Raw genomic sequence first — 18,655 nt, 5'->3', positions numbered from 1 at the left:
ACAACAAGATCTAGAAACTGGGGGGGGGGGGGGGGGGAACCAGCCACAAACTCACCTTTGTAGTAGTAGTTTGTGTGTGTTTTAGATTGCATGTGGTTTATGTAGGGCAGTGCAGGTAGAGCACTTCAGAACGTCAAAACAACCTACCCTGAAGATTTATAGCCGGCCTTTCTGTTCAAATGGCTCTCCGAGGCACCACAGCAAATCAAAACAGGGAAAGTAAAATAACAGGCAAATTAAGTCGTCGGCAGAAGAGCGTCCCTGTTGGAAATCAGGACAATTATCTCCCATTAAAAGCCTGAGCAAACAAAATGGCTTTTCCCCCCAGGTGCCCGAGAGGAAACATCGGTTGCTAGGAGAGCAAATTTGGAGGAAGCCTTCCAGAGGTAAGCTTGTGATTACATGAGCTCTGCGTTTAACAAACGGCCTTAGCTCACTGGTGGGGCATTGCTTTGCATGCAGAAGATCCAGGATTCAGTCTCTGGTTACGGCTGGGAATGTCCCCTGCCCGAAGCCCTGGAGAGCTGCTGCCAGTCAGTGTAGGCCGTACTGAGCTAGATGGAGCAGTGGTCTGTTCCCGGTTTAAGGCTGCTTTCCGCTTTTTGAATGCCCACGAGTTTTGTCACATGATAGTGGGGGAGTTTGATTCAGTTCATTTTCAAGGCAGAATCCTTCCTTTCCAAAACCATCAGTGAACCAGAACGCAGCTGTTTGAACTGAAGATTGGAAAAGTGAGTCACTGAAATGAGAGATCCTCCCTAATCCTGCAGCATTGAACAACAGCCCTTTGAAGTTAGGTCGTGGTTCACACACTTGCATTGCAGAGAAGGTGCTGAGGTCTGGAGATGGCTTTTCAGGCAAGGCCATTTAGCTAAGCACAACTGGAACCAAGGGGGTTCCCGTTTGCCTCTTGCTTTGTTAACTGCTAGGCCGTGCTGCCTCTGTCGGTCTCACGAAGCTGAAATCTGGACAGAGTTTCCACATTGTGTGCAGGGAATCAGAGGCACCGCCCTCTTCGTACCCCTCCTTGCGACTCTGTCCCAAATTCCATGAATTCATGCGGTTGATACAAATTTAGAAAGGTCTCGCATACTTCCACGGTACAGTGATGTGGTGCAAACCCTGGGTTTCTGTCCTCTTCTCACCCCTTCCCTGGCGTGCATACGTCTTAACATTAGGAATGCGAAAACTTCCCTCCTGGATCCGATCAAGAGGCCTCCCTGGCCCAGCATCCTCCCAGCAACATCCAACCTGATGGGACTTGGGGAAAGCTCTCAGGCAATGAAATTCCCTTCCGAGCCTGTGGGATTTAAAGAACATCAGAACGTGCTGGATCAGGCCAGCGGCTCATGCAGTTCAGCATCCTGTTCTTACAGTGGCTGACCAGATGCCCATAGGGAAACAAGTCAACAGTTTCTGGAAAGTGAGATACTGAATCTCAACCATCATGGCGGCTCACCATGGATAAAAATAGTTATATACAGTGGTACCTCGGGTTACATACATTTCAGGTTACATACGCTTCAGGTTACAGACTCTGCTAACCCAGAAATAGTACCTCGGGTTAAGAACTTTGCTTCAGGATGAGAACAGAAATCATGCCCCGGCAGCAGCGGGAAGCCCCATTAGCTAAAGTGGACCTCCAGAACGAATTAAGTACAGTGGTGCCCCGCAAGACGAATGCCTCGCAAGACGGAAAACCCGCTAGACGAAAGGGTTTTCCGTTTTTCAATGCGCTTCGCAGGACGAATTTCTCTATGGGCTTGCTTCGCAAGACATTTTTTTTCGCTCCCCACCCCCTTTTTCTAAGGCACTAAGCTGCTAATAGCCTTTTAGCAGCTAATCCGCTAATCCCTTAAGCCTTTAATAGCCGCTAATAGCGCTAATCCGCTAATAGGGTTGCTTCGCAAGACGAAAAAACCGCTAGACGAAGAGACTTGCAGAACGGATTCTTTTCGTCTTGCGAGGCACCACTGTACTTAACCCGAGGTACCACTGTATACCGTATTGGCCCGAATATAAGCCGCTCCCTTAAAATTCCATAGGCGCTCACACCCGTTCCGTTTTACCGTATGTCTGTTTCAGCAGCAATATCGCAAAAGCCCATTATTGTAAGGTCGCTTATATAAGTGAGGCTTATATTCAGGCCAATGCGATATATGCATGCCATTAACAGGCTCGTTCTCTGAACATAGAGCCTTAAACAGCCAAAGTGGCATCACCCGTGTGGAGGGGGAGGGTGTCAGCGGGCTTGGGGTATCCCTAAGGTTTGTTGAAGTACACAAAAAAGTTTGGTGGTGGGGTTTTGCTGGTGGTTGTGGGGGTAGAACCAAACATAGAACAAACTAATAAAGAGCTGAGCATGCTCAGTGGCCACAGAATGCTGAGCAGGGAAGGGTGGGGAGGAAAATAGTGGCGGGGGGGGGGAATGGAATGGAATAGCCTTGAAGAGGGCATGGCTGGCGGGAGCATTCCATGCCGCCACATTCTGCGCCATCTTGCCATTCCTACCCAGGAAGGATGTTGAGATTTCGTGTTTGTGGGTTTTGAGGCATCGCCGTCAAAAGGACAAGATTCTTCCGCATGTGTGTATTTTGTGAAGCTGAAACTCTTACGGCCCACATGTTCCAGGCCAGATGGTAAGCCTCTCATTTGAAACCCTTCCCGTTTTGTTTTGTTTTGTTTTTTGTTTTGTTTTTTAAATCGAGGAAATATCTTCTCAACCAATGGCAGCAGCAGAGTCCCTCTGAGCCTGGAATCCGCCTGGCCGTTGGACCACAGCACTTGGGCCCTGTTTCGGGTGGAGTAAATATTTATTTAGGCAAGGTTTCCAGAGTTGGGGTGGCGAGAGGATGAAACGAAGGGCGCAGAGTTCGGAGCTTGGCTCTAGGTCTTTTAATCCTGGACCGCAGATGTCTTGGATAAGAGCCTAGAACCTTTTCCCCAGAAAGGGATGGAGCTCAGAGGTTGCGGCAGGTGTGGGAATCCTTTGACATTCTGGGTGTTGCTGCTGCTGCTAATTCCTCACCCTTTTGCAACGTGAAAACACAATAAAAACAGTTTGGTTTTTTTTGGGAAAACGTAGTCACGCTGATCGTGCAAAGAACCTCTGGCGTTCCAGATGTCTCTGAACTACCACTCCCATCAGCCCCAGCAAGCATAGCCAATGGTCAGAGGGGGGAGGGGAGTTGCAGTCTGGTGACGCCTGGAGTCTCTGAGGGCCACAATCCTGACATCTAGACTACTGGGCTACATGGAACTAAGGGTCTGACCCCTCCTGTGTCTTAAGGGAAGAGCCCATAGTGGTAGAGCCCCTGCTTTGCATGCAGAAGGTCGCAAGTTCAAATCCCCAGCATCTCAGGGTAGGGCTGCGAATGTCCCCTGCCCAAAAGCCAGCAACAGCCTTCCATTGCTATTCTTTCCCTTGCACCTGAGATTTACAGGTAGACTGCCCCTGTACAAGGCGTGTCTGTTCCCAATTATCATGGAATAGTAAGAGCTGAAAGGGTCCCTGAGGATCATCTAATCCAGCGATGGCCAAACTTGGCCCTCCAGCTGTTTTGGGACTACAACTCCCATGATCCTTAGCTAACAGGACCAGTTGTAAGGGATGATGGGAATTGTGGTCCCGAAACAGCTGGAGGGCCAAGTTTGGCCATCACTGATCTAATCCAACCCCCTGCAATGTAGGGATATGCAGCTGTACCGTAAAGGGATCGAACCTACTCAAGAGTTTGATGGCCGTCTGCCATGGTTGCTTTAGTTGAGTTTCCTGCATTGCAGGGGGTTGGACTAGATGACCCTTGGGGTCCCTTACAACTCTACGATTCTGTGATCTTGGCATTAGGGGACCACTCTATTAACCAGAACGGATGTGCTGCCTTGCAGGATCAAACCTCAGGGCTGCATCCAGTCCTATTCCTACTTGGGAGAAGACCCATTGAAAACAATGAGCATGGCTAACCTAGGCCCATTCACTTCAATGGGTCTACTCTGAGTAGGACTTAGCTGGACAAGATCCAAGGCCCATAAAGTCCTGAGTTCTGTTGACTAGGCTGAGCTGTTATTTTCAACAGATCTACCATTAATTTCAGTAGACCTACTCAAGAAGTATAGCTTACTTGGATGAGCCCTGTTGTAAATAATTTGAGAGCTGGGAACTTCCTGATCTACTGTAAATCACCCAGCAGATCCTGCTCTGCCTTCTGTCCAACCCTGAGATAGCAGGACAATTCCCATGTGTGCGTGTATGTGTGTGTTTAATTAGTCGTGATAGTTTTTTGAATGGAGCCTCCTTGCTCAGGAGCAGTTTACCTCTTGATACCAGAATGTGGGGTTGGGGCAAACAGGTAGGCCGTCCCCTTCACATCCTACTAGTGAGCTTCCTACACATCTGGCCGGACACTGTTGACTTCTTCTCAATGAGCGTGTGTGTATGTGTGCTCTCTTTTTAATCCACGAGGTGGCGCCGTGATACTATCCAAGTTTAAATGAGCGTGATGGATCCTTCAAGCCATTTACCTATACCTTGCATCCGATTGCTAGGGATTCTCAATTCAGAAGTGTTCTCCATTTCTCTTGTCTCACCTGGCCAGCGGAGAAAGTAGAGGAGGAGGAGAATTAATAATGCTTCTTGCATGGGCTGTTTGATCTTGTCCCACTAGTCCTGGGGTCAGCAACATTTTTCAGCCGTGGGCCGTTCCACCGTTCCCCAGAGATGCATTTTAAATAAAAGCACACACTCCAATCATGTAAAAACACCAGGCAGGCCCCACAAATAACCCAGAGGTGCATTTTAAATAAAAGGACACATTCTATTCATGTAAATCATGTTGCTTCCCGGACAGTCTGCAGGCCGGATTGAGAAGGCGATTGGGCCGCATCCAGCCCACAGGCCTTAGGTTGCCTACCCCTGCACTAGTCTGCACACCCTTTGGGGACCATGGGGAGGCATAACTCGGTGGCAAAATACTTGCTCCAGGTTCATGGCATCTGCAGGTGAGAAGGATCAGGTGATGGGAAAGACCTCTGCTGGAGCCCCTGGAGAGTTGCTGCCTGTCTGGGAGCCAGTGTGGTGTAGTGGTTAAGAGCGGTAGACTCGTAATCTGGTGAACTGGGTTCGCTTCCCCGCTCCTCCACATGCAGCTGCTGGGTGACCTTGGGCCAGTCACACTTCTCTGAAGTCTCTCAGCCCCACTCACCTCACAGAGTGTTTGTTGTGGGGGAGGAAGGGAAAGGAGATTGTTAGCTGCTTTGAGACTCCTTCGGGTAGTGATAAAGCGGGATATCAAATCCAAACTCTTCTTCTTCTTCTTCTGTCAGAGTAGGCATGGGGTAGATCAGGGGTCTACTACCCCTAGTGTTGAAATCTGTAGGTTTTGAGCTTCCCAGAGGCATGTGGCTGGCCACAGGATGCTGAACTAGATTTGGCCTGATTCATTAGAACAGAGTTTCCCAATTCTTTCAGCTTATCTGGAAGCAGTTTCACACATCAATAGATCTTTTGTGTCTAAAATAACTTCAAAACGGGAAGGCGCTATAGACCAGTGTTTTCCAAACTTGGGTCTCCAGTTGTTGGACTACAACTCCCATCATCCATAGCTGGGGAGACCAGTGGTCAGGGATGATGGGAGTTGTAGTCCAACAACAACTGGAGACCCAAGTTTGGGAAGCCCCGCATTGATTCTTCCTCCTTTCCCTCCCAGTTCCTGCTTAGCCACTGCATTGCTTTGAAAAAAATGTTGGCATCCGTCTGTCTCTAGAGACAATGGAGTGCGCTTCCAGGGGTGAAGTCAAACCACTGCAAAAGTGACGTTCCCCAGGGCGCAAGTCTGGGCAGGGTGTATGGACAGTTGGATCGCAACGACCTACAAAATAAATCCTGCTCATGGCACTCCTCCTTGCATTGCTTTTCAGGTCTTGATTGAAAAGTACAGTGCTTAACTCTTTCTTTGAAAGGGGGTCCCTTTAGCAAACATCTTTTATGACGAGAGATTCTCCTCCTGCAAGCAGGCATTGCAGAAAATGAAACAACCCAAAGACAATGTTGTGTTGACCTTGTAAAACTGCAGAGGAACATGGCCCTTCATACCTCTTTATAGGGCCCTCAAAACTCTCCCCCAAGCCACAGCCCTGCTTCACTCCCCCCCTCCCTTTGAGTACTTTTGTCTGGTTGGAAACATTTCCTCAGACTCTGATTGTGCCTCTTGCTTCTTTCTATGGAGGGCAAAGACGTGTGTAGAAACCAGCCTACTGTACACAGGCAAAATTTGCATCTGTTGCTCCGCCCATGTTTGCCTCTGGCCCCGCCCACCATTCATATGCGGCCATGGGAAAGTTGTCCAGAAGGGAATGTGGCCCCTGCAATAGATTCCTTATCTCTGCTGTAGGGGCTTCAGATGAGATTTGGTGAGAGCGAATGCCATTCTCGTAGTAATTTTTCAATATGCAAGAGAGGATGACAACAAATTGTTGTAGCATGGAATGGCACATTTTAGAATTCCATCTGCTCCATTCTTCCTCCCCAGTTTTCTCACTCCTCAATAGCTGATCGGTGGTAGGTGTGCAGAAGAAACTTGAGTTTTGTTTCAATTTTTACAAGAAACAACACAATCCTCATCTTTCCAGTCGGTGTGCGCAAACTGAGACATCATTATCCCTTGAAGTTCACACTTCCTCAAATTTTGCAATGCAGCTGTCCTAGTGAAAATAACCTTAAGAAATGCATGGCATGAGTGGAAATGCCTTGCAAAAACGTGCAGATGGGCCTAAACTAAAATTTTCATGGGCATTTTATTTCATAAAATTCATAAACCACTTGATTCTTTTTTAAAAAACAACAACCCAAAGTGGTTTACAAAAACATAGCATAAAATAATTGGTAAAAACCAATCATATGTTCAAAAAATCAAAACCATCAATAAACAAAAAACGCACCAGCATTCTAGAGATCTGGGTAGAATTTTTCAAACAACGATGTTCTTTAAAGGTAAAGGTACCCCTGCCCGTACGGGCCAGTCTTGACAGACTCTAGGGTCGTGCGCCCATCTCACTCAAGAGGCCGGGGGCCAGCGCTGTCCGGAGACACTTCCGGGTCACGTGGCCAGCATGACAAAGCCGCATCTGGCGAGCCAGCGCAGCACACGGAACACTGTTTACCTTCCCGCTGGTAAGCGGTCCCTATTTATCTACTTGCACCCGGGAGTGCTTTCGAACTGCTAGGTTGGCAGGCGCTGGGACCGAGCAACGGGAGCTCACCCTGCCGCGGGGATTCGAACCACCGACCTTTCGATCGGCAAGCCCTAGGCGCTGAGGCTTTTACCCACAGCGCCACCCGCGTCCCTACGATGTTCTTTAGCTGGTGCCAAAAAGAGTACGGTGAGGGTATCAATAGGCAGAGAGGTTCAAATTGTAGGTGCAGTTGCACTAAAAGATGGATTTCTTACAGATGCAGAACCGGAATCATGCGGCACTTGTAACAACAGATCGAAACGGTTGAAAGGCGCCCTCGAAAATAAACTGATCCCAAGTTGTTAAGGGCTTTGTACACCCATAGCAACACCTTGAACTTGACCCTGTGGCAAACCAGCAGATCAGGTGTTAGACCTCGCTCCTGTCAGCATTCTGCACTTCCCGTGAAGGAAGGGGTGGGGGAAGTTTTGAAATGCTGAATGTTGTGGTCAGTCCAGAACCTGAGAGGCCAGGGTTTCAAATCCCCGCTCGGTCATGAAGCTCGCTGGGCGACCTGGGGGCCAGTCACTGCCTCTCAGCTGGACCTACCTCACAGGGTCGTTGTGGGGAATTAAATGAGGAGGGGGGGGGATAAACCACATGAACCGCCTTGAGCTCCTGGGGGTGGGGGAAGGTGGGATATACTGTAAATGCAATAAATAAATACAGTGGTACCTCAAGTTAAGTACTTAATTCGTTCCGGAGGTCCGTACTTAACCTGAAACTGTTCTTAACCTGAAGCACCACTTTAGCTAATGGGGCCTCCCACTGATGCCCTGCCACCGGAGCCCGATTTCTGTTCTCATCCTGAAGCAAAGTTCTTAACCTGAAGCACTATTTCTGGGTTAGAAGAGTCTGTAACCTGAGGCGTATGTAACCTGAAGCATATGTAACCCGATGTACCACTGTAAAGATAAATAATGAAAAGGCAGACCATCCCTAGGTCACCCTGGTTAGAAACCCAGCCCAGAACCAGGCATGGGCAAACTCGGCCTTCCAAATGTTTTGGGACTACGACTCCCATCATCCCTGACCACCGGTCCTGTTAGCTAGGGATGATGGGAGTTGTAGTCCCAAAACATCTGGAGGGCCGAGTTTGCCTATGCCTGCCCAGAACCTTCCTGGACTGGACAGCTCAGTTGGTTAGAGCGTGCTGCTGATAACGCCAAGGTTGCAAGTTCAATCCCCGTATGGGACGGCTGCATGTTTCTACATTGCCGGGGGTCAGACTAGATGATCCTCAGAGCCCCTTCTGACTCTATGATTCTATGAATGGATAAATATTTAACAGGCTCCCACCCCCACCTCCCGGCTGCTTCCAGCTCACCTCATCTTTCTCCTGCCCTTCCCCTTGCATAAATAGCTATCTTGCATTCCTCGAGAACTATGTAGCAAGCCATTCTCTGCTAATAATATTTAACTTTCCTTGGCGTCTCCTGGCAGTTTTTGTTCAGGTTAGTTGTAGACGGCCCCGCGAGTTTGTAAGTGTACTTGATGACACGTTAATAGGACGATCTGTCATATTGCAGCTAAACAGCCTAGACGGTTCCGCAGACCGTGGCAAGGATTGGCGTTCTTTGCGACGGCTCTTTCCTCCTCCCCGCCTGCCTAGAACACACCTAACATTTCCGCACCCCTCAAAAAGGCCCGGAGTCTGCATGCAACTTTCCCTTAAGCATGTCTAGAGTCGAACCTTTTAAGTATTCGGCACCCAAAGGTAAACAAACCCCATGCCAAGCTGACCCGGCAGCTGCAGTTGGGATAAATTATGGGGATGTCAGTATTTTATTTTTTAAAAAATACTTTTTAAATGCTTATTACAGTGTGTTGCAAACCTTATCGCTGCAGGGAACTCCCCCCGTCCCCATCCCAGATCTGCCTGCCAAAGAACCCCAAGTTTGTTAAAAAATGAAATGAATGAATATCAGCTTGGGAAGGATGTCCTAGCTTATCCCAGGCTCATATAAATGTAGATAGCATCATGGAGCTGTATTTATTGTTAATAATAGTAATAATAATAATAATAAAATTAAATTTGTATACCATCCTATATCTACAGGTCTCGGGTCAGTTTGCAACATAAAATCACAATTAAAAAAAATCAAAGAATACATGATAAAAACAAGAACAACTCACTAATACCCTCTCCCCAACACATTTTAAAAGAGTATTGGATGTCAATCAGCTTAAGAGTTGGAAGGTACCCCAAGGGTCATCTAGTCCAGGCATCCCCAAACTCGGCCCTCCAGATGTTTTGGGACTACAACTCCCATCATCCCTAGCTAACAGGACCAGTGGCCAGGGATGATGGGAATTGTAGTCCCAAAACATCTGGAGGGCCGAGTTTGGGGATGCCTGATCTAGTCCAACTCCCTGCAATACAGATGCTCCCCCCCCCCACCTCCGAAGATTCAAAAGGAAAAATGGGAGAAAAATGTAGATGGAAATAAACCAAAATTAAATTCAGCAAGCAAATGTGAAGTTCAGCGTTTAGGCAAAGCGACAACCAAATGCACAGAAAGTACAGAAGAGGGGGCGCTGTCTGGCTTGGCAGTGGCCAATATGAAAAGGCTGTTGGGATCGCAGCCATTCACAAGGTGTGCAGCTTAGGGGGCATAGCTGAGTAGTGGAGCACCTGCTTTGCATGCAGAAGGTCCTAGGTTGATTCCTTGGCATCTCCAGGTAGGGCTGAGAGAGATCCGTGTCCGAATCTGTGGAGAGTCACTGCAAGTCAGTGAAGACCTGACTCAAAATGGCAGCTTCCTAGATTGCTCATCTGACCGTGAGTTGGCAGCGTGACGCAGCTGCAAAAAGGGCGAATGCGATTTTAGGCTCCACGAATAGAGTCACAAGTTTCCGACTGTGATTAGTCCCACTTTTATTCTGCGCTGACCAAACCTCCTCCTTTGAGGCACCACACTTTAAGGAAGGTTGCAGATGGATTGGAATGGGCTGCTGGAGGGCCACAGAGGCCATTTGCGGGGTAGGGAAAATAAAGAAACATTACTGAACCTGGATGAGCCTGGAGAGGAGAAGACAAGGGGAGGCACGATCGCCCTCTTCTCTGTTGCCCCTTGTAGAACTCAGCAGGAGGGTGACTTAGCTCTGCCTGCCATTGCCTCTGGCGCCACCTACTGTCGGGCTCCCTGCTTTCTACCCTACCAGTCCCAATAGGCACCAGCCCTCACTGATTAAAATAGGTAGGTAGAATAGATTAAACTGTTCGCTGTCTGGAAAAGCAATCTGACCTGGGGGAACACGACATTGCCATTCCCATTTAAAGTTGTGCCCCGTTATTTCAGAGCACTGGTCCATTCAAGCCGATGTTGTTCTAGCCTAATACTGTGGGGGTGTTTTGTTGTTGTTGTTATTGCGGCATGTGTTTTTGTGTTTATATTATATAGTTGTGTTTGTGTTTTTATATAGTAAACCACCCTGTGATCCTTGGATGAGGGGCAGTATAGAACTTTAATAAATAATACTAATAATAATCTCCAGGTAGGGCTGTTGTTGTTTAATCGTGTCCGACTCTTCGTGACCCCATGGACCAGAGCACACCAGGCCCTCCTGTCTTCCACTGCCTCCTGCAGTTTGGTCAAACTCATGCTGGTAGCTTTGAGAACACTGTCCAACCATCTTGTCCTCTGTCGTCCCCTTCTCCTTGTGCCCTCCATCTTTCCCAACATCAGGGTCTTTTCCAGGGAGTCTTCTCTTCTCATGAGGTGGCCAAAGTATTGGAGCCTCAGCTTCAGGATCTGTCCTTCCAGTGAGCACTCAGGACTGTTTTCCTTAAGAATGGATACATTTGATCTTCTTGCAGTCCATGGGACTCTCAAGAGTCTCCTCCAGCACCATAATTCAAAAGCATCAATTCTTCGGATAGGGCTGACCCCTATCTGAATCTCTGGACAGCCTCTGCAGTGGTCAGTGCCAGCAACATCAAGCTGAAAAGACCAACGGTCTGGCTCAGTAGAAGGCAGCTTTCTATATCTTAAGGGAAGGATTTGTAGCTCAGTAGCAAAGCACCTGCCTTGCAGGCAGATGGTCCCAGGTTCAATCCCTGCAATCTCCAGGCAGTGCTACGAATGTCCCCTGCCTGACATCCTGGGGGCTGCAGCCAGCCAGTGTAGACAATACAGGGCTAGTAGGACAGTGGCCTAAGTCAGGAGAAGTCAGCTCTCTACATTCTTAAAAGGCAGGTAGCCAGCTTCATGATCATCATCATCATCATAATTTTTATTTATACCCTGCCCTCCCCAGCCAGAGCCGGGCTCAGGGCCGCTAACACCAGTAAAATTACAGTAAAATCATAATAGTGTGTTTGTGGGGGGGGGAGGAACCAATTTAAAATCCAGGTTAAAATGCAGTTTAAAATGCAGCCTCATTTTAAAAGTAGCCCATAGATCAAAACCATAAGAGGAGGGAAACATAAGGGTCAGACTGAGTTCAAACCAAAGTCCAGGCGGAACAGCTCTGTCTTGCAGGTCCTGCGGAAAGATGTCAAGTCCCGCAGGGCCCTAGTCTCTTGTGACAGAGCGTTCTACCAAGTCGGGGCCAGTACTGAAAAGGTCCTGGCCCTAGTTGAGACCAATCTAACCACCTTGTGGCTTAGGACCTCCAAAATGTTGTCGTTTGTGGACCTTAAGGTCCTCCGCGGGGCATACCAGGAGAGGCGGTCCCATAGGTGGGTCCTTTAAAGGTCAAACCAGCACCTTAAACCTGACTCTGTACAACACTGGGAGCCAGCGCAGTTGGTAAAGCACTGGATGAATGTGATCCCGTGGCAAGGACCCCGTAAGGAGCCTCGCCACGGCATTCTGCACCCGCTGGAGTTTCAGCTTCAAGGGCAGCCCCGTGTAGAGCGAGTTACAATAATCAAGCCTGTTGAGTAATGGAGGACAAGCCTGTTGATGGCAGAGGCCGTAAGCCAGCCCTGCTGCATTTGGGTGCCTGGGCGCCTTTCCTAAAGTCCTGCCCTTCTGGTGCCACTGCATGAAACCTCATTGATCGCTCCTTCTCCTGTGCTCCCAGTTCAGAGCTGGATCGCCAACATGCCAAGATCTGCCCTTGACCTCAGCGAACCCGCATCCCTCACTTTGTTAAGTCCGGCAAGGTGCTATACCTCGGATAGCTCCATTGGCAAAACGCAAGACTCTTAATCTCAGGGTTGTGGGTTCGAGTCTCGCAGAAGATTCCTGCATTGCAGGGGGTTGGACTAGATGACCCTCGTGGTCCCTTCCATATCTTCCCAAATTCTATGAAAGCTAGCAGTGCTCCATTTATACAGCGTTCTCTGCTGAGAAGCGGCGATCCCAGTCTGAGATAATGGGGAAGAGAGTTTTTGGAAGGGGCTAGGTGGGAGGGAACGCGCAGAGAGACATTTCTGATTTAAATGCTCTTTGGCACAGAGAAAGATTCCACTTATCCAACAGTCTCCCCTTAATAGGAGTCTGAAAAGACCAGCCCCGGCAGCTCATTAGAACGTGATCCCTCCCTCTCTGGCTGGCTCTCACCTCCCTCCCTCCTTCAAGTTGATGGGAAACTCTCCCACAAAACTAGTATTTATTTGCCAAGCTACAACCAAGGAGGCTTTTGCCGGTCTGCCGCTGGCGGAAAAGGAACGGAGAGCAGACGGAAAGCGACCGAGAGCAAAAAAAGAGAGAGGCCCAATTAGAGAGAGTACGAGGATTTGGGCCCTGGTGTTTGGAGTTAAAGGGATCAAGGTTGGGAAGTTTGTTTTCTTCCCTACGGAGCGGATTGCCAAATCATTCAACTACAAATTTCTGCGCCCAGAAAAAGTGAGATAGCTGACTTTGGGCACTTTGGATGCCTTTGAGAGCTTCCCTGTTCAATCGGTTTCAGCATCTGCAAACAGGATGGTTTCCCACTGGTAAGGATCAGACTTTTTTCCCTTGCTGAGTTCAAGGTGGACAGAGAGCGAAGGCTGAGTGGATGTTTTCCGCGTCAGGAGCCGAACTTTCCCAGCAAGCGGCAAAGATCAAAAATTCGTGAGGGTGCTCACCGCCCCCACCCTCAATCTGCTTTCAGTTCCTTGTGTGCGTGGTTTTATTTTGCTATTTCTTCCCTTCACCAGCTGCCGATTTGAATCTAGAGGTCTGAAGACGTTTGGGTGAGGAAGGAGACTTAAATGTGAAATAGCGGACAGGTGTCCACTGAACTCCACCAGTCAGTCAGATTCTGGCTTTGCGTCTTCCCAAGCTGATGTTATCAAGGAGTAACTTCAAACCGTGAGTCGTTTTGGCTGTGCAAAACCTGGTCAACCATCTGTTCCAAAGGGGCATCAAATTTGCTCACCGCGATCATTCTCTGCCCACGAACGGACTCAGCTGGCAAGGCCAGGACTAAACTGCATTGCACATTTGGTTTTTTAAGAGGCGAAAGGAAGCAAACCACGTTTCTCTCCGAAGACTCGCAGGCATTTTGATTTTCCTCTCTGAAGGGTGTTCTCTCTCTCTCTCTGTCTCTCGTCTTTCCACTTGAAAGATGTCCGGCAAAGCCAAGATAAAATGTTGGACTTGGATAGTTTTGGCAGCCTTGGTGTGCCAAGAGTTTTCCCACATCCGAGTCGCGGTGGCCAAGAAAGAGAGAAAGAAGCCGAAGGAGCCTAATCAGTACACAGAGCCTTTCAACGGGACTCTTTCCAACAGCGAAGAACTCAACACACACTCCAAGGTAGCTATCCAAATATATATGCCTGTTCTCAGCTCCTCTTTTCAGTCAATCCTCAAGCATCAGGTGGGGTGGGTGTGTGGAATCTCTTTTAAAAAATATCTTTTTCATCCACGTGACAGCACAGTTGGATTCCCATTTTATAGATGGGGAAAACTGAGGATGAGATAAAGTTAGGTGGCCAAGGCACAGAACCTAAACACAGGCAGGGTTAAGAAGAGATAATTTCATTTCCATGCCACTCAAGTTTGACAATAGCTCTGTTTGCTGAAGGTTGTTCTTTAAATGCATGAAAAATTCTTACTTTTTTGGGGGGGGGTGTGCACTTTCTGAAAAATTATGCATTTTGTATGCCTTCGCTACTTAAGGATAACACCACTTTGTAGGTGTTTTCCCACCATAAAATGCCATTTTTTTTTAAAAAAAAAATCGGAATTGGAAGAAGCACGCAACCCATTTTGTTAACTCTGTTCTGATCAGTTTGTGAATTAGGTCAGAGGTCAGTTTCTTTAAAATGCAAAACAAATAAAATTCCCCTCCATCCCAATTCAGGGGGCTGCTCTGTGGGCTCAGTGAGGATGTGTTTAGTAGACCCTGGGAGCATCTGCATCGTAGGTTGTCTGAACTGATGGAAGGAATTGCCGCAGGAGGTAGTGATGGTTGCTCATTGAATTGCATGGCTTTAAAATAAGGCTGCCGGCTGTTGCTGTGACTCCAATGCCCATCATCCCCAACCAACATGGCCAGTGGTCAGGGATGATGGGAACTGTAGTCTCAACAACAACCAGAGGGCAACAAGTTCCCCTGTCAGTGTTGAGGTCAGAGATATGTGTGCCTAATAGCTGTGTCCAGCTAAGTTCTACTCAGAACAGGTCCATTGAAATGAATGGACCTGGGTTAGTTATGTCCATTAACTTCTATTTTGAGTAGATCTAGCTTTGGAGCCAACTCTATGGGAGCAAAGAGCGCAGCCTCATTTTCCGAGGTGATTTTTGGATGTCAAGAGATGGTGTCCCCATCATACGCGGCTCATGGGCTTCCCAGAGATAATCCAATTTACAGTGGTGCCTTGCAAGACGAAATTAATTCGTTCTGCGAGTTTTTGCGTCTTGTGAATTTTTCATCTTGCGAAGCACGGTTTCCCATAGGAATGCATTGACGGTTTTAAGAAAAAGGCGCAAGACGTTTTCATCTTGCGAAGCAAGCCCATAGGGAAATTTGTCTTGCGAAGCAACTCAAAAAACAAAAAACTCTTTCATCTTGCGAGTTTTTCGTCTTGCGAGGCATTCGTCTTGCGAGGTACCACTGTATAGGGATAGGTGAGCTTGTTGATTCTGATTTTGCCCATTTTTGTTTTTTCCCAAGTTCTCATTTTTCCAATCTTTAGTTCAGTTCTTCACATTTTTCACATCCGTTCGGGATTCTAACTTTTAAAGAAAATGGTCTGCATCTTAGCGTACGTTTCTACCTTGTGTGCACTTTTTTTTTTGCATGTAATTTCCCCTAACGCACACATTTTTACAAGCAGTTTTCTGCATTAAAATGCATTTTTTAACAAACCCTACTTTCTACTAACTTTTGCGTTTTTCATGCACATTCCGTCCGCATTTTCAAACACACTCCTTGGCTGAAGAACCGCATTGCAGAATTTGGAAAAGACCGACTTCCAAAGGATGCGTTCTTTGTTTGTGGGTTGTTTCAGAAAATGCAAACTGAAAGCACCTTCATATAGCTCAGTTGGTTAGAGCATGGTGCTGGCAGTGGCAAGGTTGCAGGTTCAATCCCCTGTTAGGACTGAAAATTCCTGCTTTGCAGACCCTGGCCTGATCCAGATAATACTCAGGGTCCCTTCTAACTCTATGAGAAAATGCAAACCGAACTAAAATTATCCCCTTAATCCGAATGGTTCTCTGCAATCAGGCAACTTGGCCTGATCCTACAATCCTGTGTTCATATCCACCTTCTAATTCTGTAGGAGCAGAAAGCACTGTGAGCTGCATCTGCTGTTAGCCTTCCTTAGGTCTAACTCCGAGTACAGTTATTTAGCTCCAAAGCTTGTGTGATTCTCATCCAACACACCTTGTTTTCAAGATGCATGCTCCTCATCCAGGGATCCGAGTGGCCTTTTCTCTCTCTTTTTTTAAGTGTAGAGATGAAGCAAAATGTAGTTAAGGATTGGCGGGGAGAGAGGATCCGATGGAGGTTTAGAAAAGTGTGCAAAGACCAGAGAAATGAGAAACTCTCTCCCTTCTCCCCTCGGAGAAGCAGGTTCAGGACAAGCAAAAAGCCTTTCGTGTGATTGCCGCAACACATAGTTGACCTGCGGAACTCGCTGCCACAGGAGACAGTGATTGCCACCAACTTGAATGGCTTTGAAAGAGGATTAGGGAAACTCCTGGGTGATAAGGCTATCAATGGCTACTAGCCATGAAGGCTACGGTCTACCTCCTCTGTCTGAAGCAGTATACTTCTGAAGTGTAGTTGGTGGGAATCACAAGAGGGGAGAGTTGCTCTTGCACTCAGGTCCTGCTTGCATGCGTCCCATTGGGGCATCTGGTTGGCCGCTGTGAGAACAGGATGCTGGGCTAGGTGGGCCACGGGCCTGATCCAGCACCGCTCTTCTTCATTAAGCTTGTGTGGTCATGCTCAGTCGCTTGGGCAAGAGAAGCCTCTTGTTTCTACCATGCCTTGGTCCAGTATACCTGAAGGAGCGTCTCCACCCCAATCATTATGCCTGGATGCTGAGGTCCAGCGCCGAGGGCCTTCTGGCGGTTCCCTCACTGCGAGAAGCAAAGCTACAGGGAACCAGACAGAGGGCCTTCTTGGTAGTGGCACCCGCCCTGTGGAACGCCCTCCCATCAGATGTCAAAGAGATAAACAACTACCTGACATTTAAAAGACATCTGAAGGCAGCCCTGTTCAGGGAAGTTTTTAATGTGTGACATTTTAATGTATTTTTAATCTTTGTTGGAAGCTGCCCAGATGGGCGGGGTACAAATTATTATTAGTAGTAGTAGTTTCCCAAAAGCATCTGTTGCAAAACAGGGATGTTGGGTTTGATGGCTCTCTTGCAGTCTGTCATGTTTTCCTCCTTGTACTGCTACACAAGGTTTGCCTCTGCACCATATCAGCCTCACAACAACCCTGTGAGGTAGGCTAGGCTGAGAGGGAGAGAGGCATGGCTCAGGTCACCCAGTGAGCCTCACGGCTGGATTTGAACCTGGTCCGCATCTGACACTCTGACCCTGTCATGTTTCCTGTTTACTGCTCTATTTGAGCAAAGGCAGTTTTCATATTGGGGATGTAGGAAGCTGCTTTGTAACGCCTTGAAATATCCGCCCTGTTTCGCTCAGTATTCCCTGCTTGGATCAGTGATGGTTGGTGCCCTTTGAGGCTGATGGGGCACAAGCCAGGGAGCCCAACAGTAGGTGGCGCCAAAACCAATGGCAGGCAGAGTCAGGTCATTCTAGATTCATCCCTATCCTCCACCTTCCTGTTGAGTTCTACTAAGGAGGAGGAAGCTGGCAGCCAGAGCCTCCCCGTGCTCTGGATGGCTGTGCAAAGGCAGGCAGGTGGCAGCAGGCCAAGGGCAGACTGAAGTTGGTGGGGCAGTGCCCCATCTGCACCAAGGAACCAGCTTCCACTGCAACTCCCATCCTCCCAGCTGTCAGTTTAGCAACATCTGGAGGGCCAAAGTCTCCCCACATCTGCTCTATGTAGCCTGCCACCATCAGCTCCGACAGACTCTGGGCTGGGAGATACAGCGCTATATCACTGAAAACTGGTTTGAAGTCCATATCGTGATATTGGTTTCATAATTTCTGACCTGGCAATATATCGCAAATCGTGATGTGTGTGTATTATGCAGAAATCACAACGCAGGGGAAACTGTGAGGCCAGCCACTGCCTCTGCTTAGCTCCATCCTTATTTCAGACATCATGATATATACTGATGCATCGCGACGTTTAGCTGGCGATATATCGCAATTTTGAAAACCTGCTATCCCCCAGCCCTACTCCAGGGTATCGACCAGGGAAGGGTCTGTCTCCCTTCACTTGTTACTGGAGAGGCCAAGGATTGGACCTGGGACTGTCTGCTTAACTCAGTGGCTCGAGGACCTGCAGGTTCAATCCTCACTGGCATCTTCAGGTAGGGCTGGGAAAGACTCCTTGCCTGAAACCCTGGGGATTTGCTGCTGGTCAGCATAGGCACCATTGAGCTGGATGGACCAATGGCCTCATTCAATATAAAGCAGCTCCCTCTGTTCCTATATCTTAAGAGAAGAACTGCACTGGCATCTCCAGGTTGGGCTGCCTGAAACCCTGGGGAGCTGCTGTAGACAACTGAGATGACAATGGAGGAGACAATTGTGCGAGATGGACCAGCGCCCTGACCCTGTATAAGGCGCCAAAAACAGGTTCTCTAACCGCTGGGCAGTGACATGGGTGGCGCTGTGGGTTAAACCACAGAGCCTAGGACTTGCCAGTCAGAAGGTCGGCGGTTCGAATCCCCACGACGGGGTGAGCTCCCGTTGCTCGGTCCCTGCTCCTGCCCACCTAGCAGTTTGAAAGCACGTCAGAATGCAAGTAGATAAATAGGTACCACTCTGGCGGGATGGTAAACGGCGTTTCCATGCGCTGATCTGGTTCACCAGAAGCGGCTTAATCATGCTGGCCACATGACCCGGAAGCTGTACGCCGGGTCTCTCGGCCAGTAAAGCGAGATGAGCGCCGC

At 48.4% G+C, this 18,655-nt stretch overlaps 1 protein-coding gene across 5 annotated transcripts in view; it reads left to right on the top strand.

Moving 5' to 3' along the window:
- The first annotated feature begins 333 nt into the window (after positions 1 to 333).
- C1QTNF12 (C1q and TNF related 12) overlaps positions 334 to 18,655 on the top strand; it is a 51,800-nt gene continuing 33,478 nt past the window's right edge. For 2 of the 5 annotated variants that reach the window (XM_083454242.1, XM_083454241.1), the window contains exon 1: positions 17,419 to 18,070. Coding sequence is in view for 3 of the 5 variants with exons in the window: in XM_083454239.1 (XP_083310365.1) it covers positions 13,735 to 13,923 (189 nt within the window). In the remaining 2 variants the exon portion in view is untranslated. Of the gene's footprint in view, positions 387 to 12,705; positions 13,924 to 17,418; positions 18,071 to 18,655 lie in introns of those variants that run through there. The other 3 variants (XM_083454239.1, XM_083454240.1, XM_083454238.1) reach the window with 3 other exon arrangements.

Source organism: Podarcis tiliguerta, assembly GCF_965153285.1.
Source record: "Podarcis tiliguerta genome assembly, chromosome: 8".
Lineage (NCBI taxonomy): Eukaryota > Metazoa > Chordata > Lepidosauria > Squamata > Lacertidae > Podarcis > Podarcis tiliguerta.
Note: the sequence above shows the minus strand (reverse complement) of the source record. Positions and strands in the feature narration are given on the sequence as shown.